Consider the following 13,570-nt stretch of genomic DNA (forward strand, 5'->3'; position numbering starts at 1 on the left):
GGGTCTTGTGCAAAGATTTTTTCATTGTAGGTTTAGCCGAACAGTACCGTGTTATCAGCTCAGAGGGGTTTAACGGGGGTTATTACATGATGACTGGAGATAGCGCTGGTGTTATTTACAGAGAATGCAAAAAGGAAACTAAAGGAAAGGGAAACGCAACCACCGTGATCCACCTCTCGGAGACGTGGATCAGACAAATGAGCTGCAGCGCTGACTCAACAACAATGCAGCTACTGTGGGGAATGTGTTGAAGTGTCCTCACGCTCTCTGGGGAGATCTCTGTGGATCAGCTCACAGAGAATGTTTCGTGAGTGAAAACAAGCTTTGAAATGCAACTACTGTTTCTGTTTTTGTAATATTGTTAATTTGTAGTTGTGCGGTGAAGGGAAAGTAACTGGACACTAGACAGTGTCCTGTCAGTGAAATAGCAGCATTGGAAAAAAAGGTACAATCAGCGTTAGACATGCAGGCTTCAGGTTGCAGCTCTCAGCTCATGAAAATAAGGTTTAATTTTGCTTATTAGACACTGACTAAACAGTCTTAAAGAGCATCTTTTACTCAATGTCTCAAAACATCACCAGTTAAAGAAAAAGGATTTAGGATCCCTGGGCGTTACTAGGGGCCAAAAATGCATCAGAGTACGAAAACAAATCTTTTAGCGAAGACACGTGTATAATAATTCGGGTTACCGTGTCGCCCCGAGACTAGTCTGAGCAACAGAACAACTCACTGCAATCCACCAGCCGCAGAGGCAGAGCACTGAGCTGGGCTGAGGGGGTCCGACTTGACGGGAGAGAGTTGACTGCGGGAGCTTTGAGGGGTGCGAGGTCAGAGCTGTGCTGTTTAAATGTAGACGGGCTGCTCCTGGGCGGTCAGCAGGCGGTACATGGCTGCAGGCATGGTTTTCATGTGAATCTGAGGCAAACACAAACAGGACAAGGGATTCTGTAAGCTCTCCTAGAACCCAATCATGCCAAAGTCAGCTCTCGACAAATGAATACAACATCCAAATAAAGAAAAACTTCTTAAATCTTCTTTGATAAATATTCCCGAAGTCCCAGAACACCCGTTGCCTTGAGCTTATGCGTATGCAGTTATAAAATCAGGATTTTGTCTAGACTTTACACAGGGCTGCAAAAAGCAAAAACTGCAAACACTATGTACATGTAAAACAAAGGTGGGACAGGGAAACTAATAACTCTGATTTCAGAGGAGTCATGGGTGAAATATTGTGAATTTCAATTTCGATAATAAGTGTTTGCTTGGTCTCATCATTCAGACTGGAGAAATTGTCATCACCACATATTTTGGGCATGCCCATTAATAATTTCTTATAATTCATACTGGATTTCTAAATTCAAAAAGGATTAATATAAAAGCAAAATATCTGTTTGGTTTACTACTGAGTGTTGCTGCAAGAAAAGCCATCACTAAGACGTTTCTTAAACCAGTTCTGCCCTCTCTGGATAATTGGTACAAAATAATCCCTGAAATTTTCATAATGGTAAGAATCACTTTCTCCAGGAAGTTGCGGGAAGCTAAATTTGATGAAATTTGGAAGAAATATATTTACACCACACGCCCTTCCTTTGTTTAGCGTGTTTTTTTTGTTTGTTTTTTTTGGTAATTTGCCCCCCATGTGCCGTTCCAACGTTGTGGAAACTGTTAAAAATAAAGAATTACACCAAAACATATCTGGATTTCAGCAGTGGGGAGCAGCAGCTTGAAAACAGAAATAACTGCAGTTTAACACAGTCTTAATGTGCCACTATTTCATGCTCATTAAGTGAAAACAGGAAATCATGTAAATGAGAATAGCTTTACTGAAAAGTCAACTGAATTAATATACAGTATATGTGAGTTTATATTATTGTTCGTGTTATTATTGTTGTCATGTCAGTTTCTGCATTCTCAATTAAAAATACTTTGAATAATTTAACCATAGACTGTATAGATACGGACGCTCCTTAAAGGTGAAGTCAAAGCCAGTAGAGCTCCCCCTGATGGCTGGCTGCAGTATAGGTCATAAGCTCCACCCCCTCCATGTTAGTGGGCGGGACTTGAGCCAAACTAAAACACTAAAATACAGATCAAGTAATTTTTTTCATTTTTCAAGGATGGCTTCTGTCATTTCAGCTAGTTAATATAATGTTGATGTCAAGTGTCATGTTGTTGGAAGTTTCGTTTAAGTTATTAATTTGACGCTATAGAAACAGGATGTGACATAGTAGTTGTAAAAAACAAATTAAGTACAGTGTATAATAAGTGTGTAAGGTGGTTGTAACTCCTTTTGCAGGGAACAGGAATGCAAGATGAATTGGTGGATTATTCAAACCTCAGCAGAGGCTCGCAGAGAAACCATAGGATGAGTAAACTGACAGTATCACTGCAAGGGGAAAAATACTAAAAATGATTGCATTATTTCTCATCAGCTTATCTCCCTGAGGTTGCGTCATGCCCTGCTTGGTCAGCTCAATGCAAACTCAATCATCCTGCTGAGTGTGCAAACAATACTTTACATTATAGTTAATAAATCCCATGTAAATACCAAAGTTAGTCCATTAAAACTAAAACGTCACGGGCAACCCATTATTACTCTTACGTAAGATACATTCCATAAGACATATTAGATTATTTACTGTGCACTCTGCTCTAAGCACTAAGTGTATGCCTGATATTTGCATCCATGTGAAACATAATTCAATTTAAACGGCATTTTGAACTTTCCGACCTGGGATTTCGGCCAGATCCGGGATGTGAAGGATAGAAAGGATACAAAACACAACTTATCCAGCATGGTGTCTCACCTCTCCTACAGCACTGGACAGAATGTGGACAATTTTCTCATGGGGTGTGGCCACCACACTCTGGCTGTTGATCTCAATGATGCGGTGGCCCACTCTGACCCCGCCACGTTCAGCAATGCCTCCACGCATAAGGCTACAGATCTGTTGAAGGGAGGGACGTGTTAGTTCTTTTAAATGGCATTACATTTCCACTTAAGCTACGGAATTGCTTATATCTTCATGCTGCCACCCACAATCCCATTCTGGACACTGAAGCCCAGCTGGTAGCGGAGGTCTGGGCGTCGGATGAGTACAGTAGTCACGGGGGGACATCTCACAATGTTCAGCTTGATCCGAGACTGGTTCTTGAGACCCTAAGTAAAAGAGATGCATAAAATTACGGCTACATGTCTAAGTAACATCCACACAAATGAATGCCAGGTCCAAAAGTTTCCCAGCAGAACACTGAATTGTCACAAGATGGTCAATGTTATTTACTTCTCCTGTCAGTGGCCATAATGTTATGCCTGATCGTGTATGTGACCCTCTTGTCAACATTATTTGTTGCAATGGCATAGGGGGAGCTGTGGACTCTACCTTTATTATGCTCTGGCAGGTGGAAAGCGGCAGTCCGACCAGACTGGTCCCATTGATTGACATGATCTGGTCTCCTATGTTCAGTCTTCCAGACCTCTCAGCCGGCCCAGCATGCATCATGTTGGCAATGATGACTGTAGGTAGGATGGAGCCCCATCCACTCTCCACAATGACCACGCCAAGAATCTCCCCTTTAGCTTTCTCTATGAGCACCTGAGGTCAAAGAACCCACGATAATCAAATTTCACACAAACAAATTATAATAAACATATATTTTATAGAATAGTGCAGTTGGAGTTGGTTAATGCATTGTCTACTTACATCTTTGCAGTTCTCAGACTTGGAGAAGTGGATGAGATCATCATTGTACATGTCCTGTGTGTTCATCAGGTCACTGTATTCCTTCTGGCTTAGGTCCTCAGGGTTAATACCGTTGGCCCGTAAGAATTCCTGGTAAGCCACACTGAAGGCCTGCCCAATAGACTGGGCAATCAGTTGTGCCTAGGGGACACGGCAGACATTAAATTCCTGGCATAATAATCATGGTCAGCTCTGATTAAACCGTGAAATTTAGCGTTCCATCGCAGGAACGTCAGAAATGTTGGACTCACATCCTCAGACTCAAACACGTGGCAAATCATCTTGTACTGCCGCTTGCTGTCTTGACCTGGGTCTGAGTCCTCCAGGTTCTCCTGAGAGTCGGGTCGGGGCATCCTGCGCCGGGCCATCAGAACGACAATGTTGCCGATGTCCGCAATGTAGGAGATGGTCCGCAAAGGGTGGTCAATCATGGTTTCCTTAAAGTCAAAGAACAGTCCTTAAATAAACTAAAGTCCTATTTGCATGGGATTGGTTTTTACCCCCGTCTGTGTTTCACACCCTTCATAAAGCTAAGATGCAGGGTAGTTTTATTCGAAAGTAATGTACCTAATGACTTCAAAGTTGCACTGCTTCATTTTGCCATTAGAAAGGATTTCTTATTTTTAGCCTGTGCTGAAATTGATGCGATACCATCTCCCACTCCATCTTTCTCCATAGACTAGCATCCATTGGATTATCTGGCACCCCTCTGGACTGGTTCCACTCATATCTCACTAGCCGAAATCAATTCATTCAATTAAAAACTTTTGCATCCCAGCCATCTCCTATCTTCTCTGGTGTACCACAAGGTTCTGTCCTCGGTCCATTCCTCTTTATCATCTACCTCCTCCCCCTTGGTCACATAAATACAATATTCACTTTCATTGCTATGCGGACGACACCCAGCTCTACCTTTCCTCCAGAGAGTGTACTGTGGTACTGTAGTACCTGGGAGTCTGCGTTCAGGACTTTGATTCTCTGAGTGGAGATGAAGAGATCCACCTCCGTCATGGGCTGAGTTTCTCCCTCCGGAGCCTACACATGTACAGAACCACATACACAAGCAATATTGATGCAATGTACAGACATACAGTAAATGTCCTAGAGCACGCACAGTAAAGCAAAAAGAAAAGAAAGAAAGAGGAGAACAGATAAGAGGAAGGTCTGGACTTAAAGCTGCACATTTATCATTACTGAGATCTGATTGAAATACTGTCAGGGTCATCGAAACTGTTCTGCACAGACTTAAACTGAGGTCTGGATTTTCTCAGTCTATGGATCAGGAATGGTCAATTTGTCAAATGTACAACCATGGGAGCAAGTGTGAAGATGAAGATGCTCAGCCTTGACAACTGAAAACGTTCAGTACATTCAGCAGCTCAATGGATGGATGCCAACAAACTGTAAACTCAGGGAAGTACTCCCTCAACCCGTTGATATTTCACCTTCATGAATTAATTCATCCTGCAATGGGACATGACTTGGCTTGGACCAACCGCCCAATAATGTAGCTCAAAAGAAAGTGGTCACGCCTTTTGGGGTTGTCAGTATTTTATGAATACTGTCCTTGGCTTGTTTTCTTCTTCTAACATAATAAAGCGTGATGGGATTATCTGCTTATGTTTTGAACACAAGGTTTCACGAGATCTATTCCTCATGTTGATGTAGTGCAGTTTTGTGATTGCAGATTTGAGCAACGGTACATGTTCTTATTAGACCGACCAATTACTGAACAAAACTAAATGCAACTACTACCAAGTGATAATGCATGTTTAAGTGTTTGCAGATGTGTTGGTTGTAGAAACGGAGAATTGTTTAAATATTCTGAGTTTAAGTAAATGGAGATTAGCTATTAATAGCGATTAACAGATTATACATTTTAATGGAATGAAAATTATGTTGAGTTGTACTGGAGATCCAAAAGGCAGGACTAAAAGCAACGAGCAACACCAGCAATACAATAGGCTTGATGCTGGATTCAGGAAACTGCCAGCGATTCATCAGAGTGACAGAACACGGAGAAGGATACAGAGGACAGGATAATAATATAGACACACAGAAACAGAGAGAAACACAGCGCCGAGCCGACAGAAAGCTGCACTGAGCCGTGTAGCAGATGAGACAGATATGTGGGGTACTGCACCTTCTTCTTGTTGTGGGCTAATTTCTGGGCCGTCTGTCAGGCATGGAACAAAGCAGACAGGAGAGTTATGGGTTAGAGCAGTGCACAGGAAATAGTGGTTAGATCACAGGGAGGGAGCCAAGGATTTGCTGTGTGTATATGTGAAATTGTATGCATGGCTGTATGTACCTGTATTTGTATATGGTGAACGTCTTAGTTTAATAAATATGTGCAGTATTTGAAGATGAAGGAATACTGTTTTTGTGTTTAAGATTAATGAGATGAGAGTTACTGATGGAGCTTCATAAAATTACTACTGAAGAGTGTGGTGTAACAGTTTTAGAACGGTAACTAGGACTTTTGATGACTTGCTGTGGTTTTCTTAATGTGTAAAGGAAAACAATACCAGTCACTGCATTATTTTATTTGCAAGGATTATCCTTCTACTGCTGAAAAACAATACAGAGAAGGGTTTTTATTCCTAATTTAACTATCAGCCCAATTCATAGAGGGGATTTTAAGATACTAAGCAAAAAGGGTCAAAATAGGGTCTTTATCCAGACTCATGTCATGAATGATTTTGCACATTTCGCTTATTTCCCTAATTCTCAGCCTTACTTTTTGTAAGTATGTAAGTCTAGTGCCGACTTTACACATTATCGATCATACAGAAACACATGCCATCATTAATTTGATTAATTGATGTACAAAAAGTCATTTAAAAGTATGGAAAGTTGGTGACTCGTTGGATTGAAGGACTGAAGGATTTGATTGTTTTTGTGAATTTCTTACATATATTTTTGTGCCTTGCAAGTAGCATTTCTGGTTCTTCCTTATTTGTTTGCAACACAGCCAATATCTATTATTAGGTGATCAATGTTCACGCCTGGTAAAATGACCCGGACTTTCTGGCAAGATGGGAAACTGTACTCGTATCTGCTTAAACGTCATCCCCTTGGAATCCCTAACAGGTTCAGAAACAACTACATTTCTTCAGTTATTAAAACTGATAGGATGATTTTTCTCCTGTAAAAGGAAACTAGGAACAAAATGTGCAGCTGTATTTTTCAGACTGAAGTGATATACTCTTACTCTGATTAAATGTAGCTCAAAAGAACATCAAGAAGACTATGGTCAAGGAGGGGAAGGAAAGTAGCTGAATATCTACCACCAGGGTCAGGCTAAGGAAACAGAACGCACTGATGAAAGACACACATGAGCATACCCTATGTATTATTGTGTAAAAATAGAAAATGTATGTATATAGATATATATACATACATTTTCTATTTTAAAAAATATATCATTGCGATTAATCCCATGATTTCCACAGTTAATGTGCGATTAATCGCCACTGATTATGCAGGATGATGACACAGGATCTCTGCAGGGATAATGTCTGCTCTCTTAGGCGTGCCATTCTGAGTTACATGCAAGACACCACAGGAAACAACAGGGGAAACAAAGGACTTGAAAAGGTGGAATATAACAAGACCGTCCCTGAAAGGTTTAGCCTTGCAGAAGTGAAGAGCTAACAATTAAACACCGCATAACGTAACGTAAAATTGCAAACAATTTGTGGATTTCATCATTAACTCCACTTTATGTAGCATCCCAACTTGATCATTATACAGTGTTGTATTTCTTTATAAGCACAATGCACATTTCAGTGCAACTGTGGCAATAAAATAAAATACATATATCCACATTCATTCACCTTGATGCGGCTGACGGCCTCCTGGGCCTGCATCATGCGGATGTTCTTGGACGGTGTCTTATCCGACAAGAGTTGAGTAGAGCCTAGGTAGTTGGCTGCGAAGATGATCCCATCAATCAGGTCCTCTGGGTCACAGGGGCCAGGCACTGGAGTAATGAGAGCGGTTCAGTCTCACTACATGACACAGTACTTACTCCCACTTTGGGATTAACACAGTAAGGTGCACTAATCAGTATTATACTGTTACAACTGATTGCAGTTACGAGTTGGGAGAATGAGTTATATTTAATTCCATGTCTTATTAATGATTTGATATTGTTATTGCTATGCTATATAAATAAAATTGAATTAAATTGAATATGAAAAATGATTATTATTATTATTGTCGAAAGAGTATTCTCTCAGAAACTCCTTTGGTGGAAAACTCACCTTCTACATAAGTGGGAAAGGACGCAAGGCTTCTCCTGGACTATGAATAAAAAGAGATGAGAATGTTAATATTTCTCAAACTGCATTTTTACTCAATACAGTTTAAAAATGACACACCTCATAGCAATTAGTCAAACCCTGAACACACCTCTTTACTGGAGGGAGACGATTCATAGCTGTCATCCTGCAGTAGGTGTCTGCTGGATGACTCTGCTCCTAGAGGAGATGGAGAGCCTGAACGAGGAGACTGTAGGGAGAGAATAAGGAGTACGATCATTAAGCAAAAATCTTCAGTCCTGAACAAACCAATTAAATGCATATGTAACCGGTGGAATGAACCAAATGGTTTGTGTCCGTCAAGTTTTGGTGTAAAACAGACGCCTGATGGTCAGGTGCATACCAAAAAAACCCAATCTCTTAATGTACCCAATCTATTCCCACAATGGCAGATGTCAGATAGAGATGGAAAATGTCAATATATTGTACAGTATATATTCATAGTATGTAAGTATATACGTTTATGTTCTCATTTCCAACTGATTACAGCTAATTTGAAGTCAAACTGTTGGCCTGATCTCGGTGCCCATTGTTCGTACATGGATTTAAACATCCTTCCCTCTTCTTGTTATCATCAGACCAGATTTATCCAATCCTAATGACGTCCAGATGTCGTTGCTGTAGATCCTGGTGGTGTGCATCAGCGAGTCAGTGTCTCGCTCACTCCTGACATACAGCTTGATGTCGTCTATATAGAGGGAGTGGCTGATGGTTGCACTGTTAAGGACTGTATCCGTAACCAGTCTTGGTAATGATCTGGCTCAGGTGGATTTAGGCCTATGAAGATCAACATCTGTTGTCTTCAAGCGTTGCTTTCCACAGCCCCATTGAGTACTTGATGGAGGCTCTTTAAAGCCCTATAGGGGTCGTAGTTTCAAGAATCCATGCATGTGAGGCTATGAGTTGTAGGCTTTCTCGTAGTCAATCCAGGTGGTGCATAGGTTGGTCGGTCTGGTCTAGTCTCAGGTGACTGCTTTATCTACAGTAGCCGGTGGCCCTGGTTTTCCTACTGGTGCCTTTCTTTCTTTTTTTACACCGTAATTGTTATCAAGCATTTCCAACCACGACACCAAGACAGCACATATTTGAAAGTCTGACTAATTTACGTCAGTTTGACTTTTCTTTGTATGACTCCCTGACATTAGATTCAAATGACATAGTTCTCAGTGTGTCTCAAGAAATGTACCTCTATATTTCAGTGGGTAATATCATAGTTTTAAGTCTGAATATTGTCAGTTATCGCGTTGTGCAATTGTATTGTGACTGAACAAGTGATCAGACAGTTTTAGCATAAAGATTCTGTTTCTGTATGACATTGTATTTTCTAAAAAACAAACAGATTTTTGCTTATTTTCAGAATTTGCCTGAGACAACTGACACCATGACCATAAACATAAACCATCAACACCCCATGGAAAAATTCACAACAAACTCAGCCAGTCAATACCTCATCTGGATCCTGTTTGTCAGGCTGTTGCTTCTCCCTGGCTTGTTCCTCCTCAAGCTTTTCTACCTGATACATCCAGAAGTTCTCCATGACTTTCAGAAAATGCACAAAAGCAGCCGAACCTCACGAAGTGCACGAGAGAAACTAGCACTGAGAGAGACGGTGCGTGGTTAAACGCAACAGCCCGGATCAACAGGCTGCGTCAGCTGCTCAGGTGACAAACGTGATATCAGGGTTCATCATGGAATCAACAGGCTGAAACTGTATATCAGCCTGGGTTTGCTCTGGCGATACTGTGATATTTCCACAGCCCCACTGACTTCAGATAATCCCTGTGGTACGTTGCAAACATGTTTATTGAAAAATAAGGGAGTTTAAAGCATAAGTCTTATCAAAACCACAATGTGATTATGAGACAGGAAAACAGCCGTGATCATTCTGTCACTGGATCCTCACTGAATTATTTAACCTGTCGTACCCATTACCTTTCTCTCCCTTCTGAATAAATCATTGGGAGGAGGGAGCAGCAGAATGAGAGAAGAGAGAAGCACAACATGACTGGGATTTTATTGAGAACCAGAACAATGTTGGGATCAGTCACCGTGACCAATGCAGAGACATATAAGGTCTAAAAAGCACCACAGTTCTAAAATAAGGTTTCTGAAGGATCTGCAATCTTGGCGTTATCTATCAATCACTGCCATCTTTGCTCACAGCAAATACCTTCTTGAGTATCTTTGATAAATCCCAGGAGTTACGCTAACCATGCCCATACCAGCCTTGTGCAGACCACAAAGATCTTCTTATTTCACAACCCATGTAAAAAGAGGTCAACACATGTACAAGTGATGAACACCTGGTGAATGTGTGAATGTGTGCCTGTGTGCGTGCATGGGTCCCTTTTTTTGCCCAGATTACTTAATTTGGTTAAAAATTAAACAGAGTCCTCTTATTCTCTATTTTTTACAGGGTTTACAGTTAGTATAGAGGAGACAGTCACGCACACGTTTCTATTTCCATCTCTGTGAGGACACTCGCTGACAAAATGTGAGACTGTCCTCACTCCCAAGGTGACTGAACACTAATGGGTCCCCAGAAAGATAGATGTACAAACACACAAACACACACATGTACACTCGCACAGATACAGCCACCCAGAACAGCCGGCTTGTCCATAACAGGTCTGTGGCTAGTCCTTGCTTGATCCATGACTGGAATGACATCCCCCAACACTGGTGTAGTGAATACAGCCCCAATTCCTAAATGTGCAGTATATTGCAATGCTTAATTAAGCCACGAGAAGCAGCACTGACTACAAGAGGAGGATTACTTTGTTCCATGAAATTTATTTTGTTCCATGAAATCTCCAAAAAGTCATAATGAATATAAATGACCACTTAAGGTAGTTAGAGCAGAATAGTAAGAAGAAAATCACTGGCGTTTTTGGAGGTTTAGCTGCCACGCATCATGAGAAATCGAGGATTCGCACTTAATAGGTAAATCTCTAGCTTTATGACATATTCAGTAGTTCCCAGTTTTATTGTAGTCCATTTATCTGGTTACACAATACAACTGCAGTTATTGGTTTGTCTACAGCAGGGGTGTCAAAGCTCGTTTTAGTTCAGGGGCCATACACGGCCCAAATTGATCTCAAATGGGCCGGACCATTAACATTATAGTATAACAACCTCTAAATAATGACAATTTCAAATGTTTCCCCTAGTTTTTGTGCAAAAAACGAATATCATGAAAAGGTTTCCATTTAATAAACTATCTTTTTACAAAACATTTTATGAGCAACCTGAGAATTCTTAAGACAAAAATTCACAATTTTGCTGTTTAGTTCTGGGTCTCACTGTTGTGTTATGTCCACAACTACTTAAAACAACACAACCCTTAGTGGACAAATTGGGAATACGTGCCAAATTTAATGAAATATTGGCAGTTAAGGTCTCCCATGTACTTATCGCACTTTGCAAATTCATTCCACAGGCCAGATGGGACACTCTGGTGGGCCGGTTTTGGCACATGGGTCGTATGTTTGACACCCCTGGCCTACTGTTATGGCCAACGCTAGGTGTAAACACACGTACCTAAAGCTTATCACTTGCAGTCGGATTGCCCAGATTGGATCTTAATGCAAGTTCTGAGCAGGACCTTACCTGTGGTTCGAAGAGTTCCAGTTCTTTCCCTGAACCCAACCTAATTTGTGTAGTTTTAGCAATTTCTATAGCAGCATCATCAAGTAAACTCGTACAATAATAAATTAATCAAATCGAATCAAACTGAATTGAATTACTATCCAATACTTGCTGTACTTACATCTCCCCCAAGTGAAGGCTGTAGATCACATTCAGCTGTGGGACTCAAGTCCTGTCTCATTATCCAAATGGGTTCCTTTGGCTCATCAGGTGTGTAAGGAGATCTTACTGTTCTGGTCTTCACCTCCTCTATGGCCTCCTTAATGTCTTTGATAGCCAGAGATATGGCATCCCTCTTCTCCTGACTATTCCTTCCCGTTACAGGTTCCTCTGAAACACTCACAGCCTGCTGTCTGGCTGATTTCCTTTGGCTGGCAGTTTGGTGATATTTATCAGAATTAGTCTCAGGTTGGGGTTTTTCTTCTTCCTGCGGTAACTCATTTTCCTCCTCAATGATGTCTTCTGCAGCACAATCAAGGCTATGAGAGCTTAGGCTTTCTTTGACTTCAGCAACAATGCTGTCAATGTCCTCCTCCTGATCGCAGCTGTCAGTGCGTGGGTATGGGGCAAACTCAGCCTCTTTCTCCGGGCTGTCTGACTCGCCATCTGAGCGCTCGTCGTAGTGCCGCAGACGGGATCCCACCGCCTCCCGCTGATGATACTCTCCGCCTCCCGCCTGGCCCTGCAACAGTCGAATGCCGCTCGTCCTCTTCTGGAGAGACTCTGTGTCGTTCGCTGCACCCGCAGAAGGGGAAACTGGCGTGGGAGCATCACAAATCTCCTCGTAAACATGCTCGGCGAGTGAATAGATGTCATACGGCTCAGAGTAGGCCTCAAGTCCGGCATCTACACTTTCCGAGCCCTGACTGTCTGAGACATTGTCCCTTTCCACAGAGTGACTTAAAGGCTGTGTGTAGACATAGTTGGAGTATCCAGCATTCAGTATTTCCTCTGCTTCATTCTCTCTATGGGGGCTTTGGATGTCTGGCAGGGGTTCATGTGGCTGGCTTGAGAACTGAGGATAATTAAAACATGGAGGGATATGTTGCTGATCAGCTTCTGCATTTTCAGTGTACCCCTCTGCCTCGGGCCGTAATTGGAGCCCGTAGTTGCCCACTTCATCTTCCACCTCTAACTGCCCCTCAGGCTCCAGAGACATCATCACGAGACCATCGTCGCCCTCTGCCCGGTCAGTATGGGTGTGGAAGCCGCTCTCAGTGCTCGCTGAGCGGGCCAGCACGGAATCGTCCCTCTCTCGTTCATCCTCCTGGGTCATCTCCGCATGGTGCTGCTTTTCCTGTTGTCCCAAGTGTTGTGCCCTCTCTGCCTCTCTCTGCTGTCTCTGCCTGTGCCTCTGCTGCTGGGCTCTGATCCGGGCCTCGGTGTCCCCCTGTCTACGGTAACGCGCCACCGCCGGTCGGGGAATGGGCGGCATCTGCTGAGGCTGAGGAGACTGAGGTCCATGCTGCAGCTCCATTTCCGGCTCCTCCTGTGACCTGCGCTGCTGTGGCGCCCTGGATCTGCTGCCAGCGTTTCCCCCGGCGGAGGCCTCACAGCGTCTGTAGCGCTTTTCTTGGTTACGGGACCGGCTGTTGTGGTTGTTGGTTCGATGGCGAGGAGAGGCGTCTGTCTCCTCCGTCGCTTCCTGGCCGAGGTTCATATCCTGGGGGTTCATGGCTGTCTGCTTCTGGTTGGTTCAGTGGTGTTAGGGAAACGGATTTAAGAGTCCATCATCAGCATGGCAACAGCTGCTGATGAGACACTGGATGTGGTGGACAGAGAGGAACAAAACATGAGTAAACCAAAAGGACAAATACAAGAGAAATGCATCAAGTCTCTGGTCACACTAGAATC

At 42.6% G+C, this 13,570-nt stretch overlaps 1 protein-coding gene across 2 annotated transcripts; it reads right to left on the bottom strand.

Moving 5' to 3' along the window:
- Nucleotides 1-488: 488 nt before the first annotated feature.
- apba1a (amyloid beta (A4) precursor protein-binding, family A, member 1a) lies at nucleotides 489-13,570 on the bottom strand. 2 transcript variants are annotated; one of them, XM_084551981.1, is made up of 12 exons: nucleotides 11,838-13,570; nucleotides 8,160-8,258; nucleotides 8,012-8,051; nucleotides 7,583-7,728; nucleotides 5,887-5,919; nucleotides 4,692-4,778; nucleotides 3,995-4,180; nucleotides 3,705-3,884; nucleotides 3,384-3,596; nucleotides 3,041-3,160; nucleotides 2,808-2,948; nucleotides 489-915 (listed from the first exon to the last, which is right to left on the bottom strand). In XM_084551981.1, exons 1-12 carry the CDS (start codon nucleotides 13,389-13,391, stop codon nucleotides 844-846), a joined length of 2,871 nt encoding a protein of 956 aa, XP_084408107.1. In that variant the 5' UTR covers nucleotides 13,392-13,570; the 3' UTR covers nucleotides 489-843. The 2 variants fall into 2 exon arrangements, with proteins under 2 accessions (XP_084408107.1, XP_084408108.1); XM_084551982.1 differs by lacking the exon at nucleotides 5,887-5,919.

The sequence above is a fragment of the Chelon labrosus genome (genome assembly GCF_963514085.1).
Source record: "Chelon labrosus genome assembly, chromosome: 9".
NCBI lineage: Eukaryota > Metazoa > Chordata > Actinopteri > Mugiliformes > Mugilidae > Chelon > Chelon labrosus.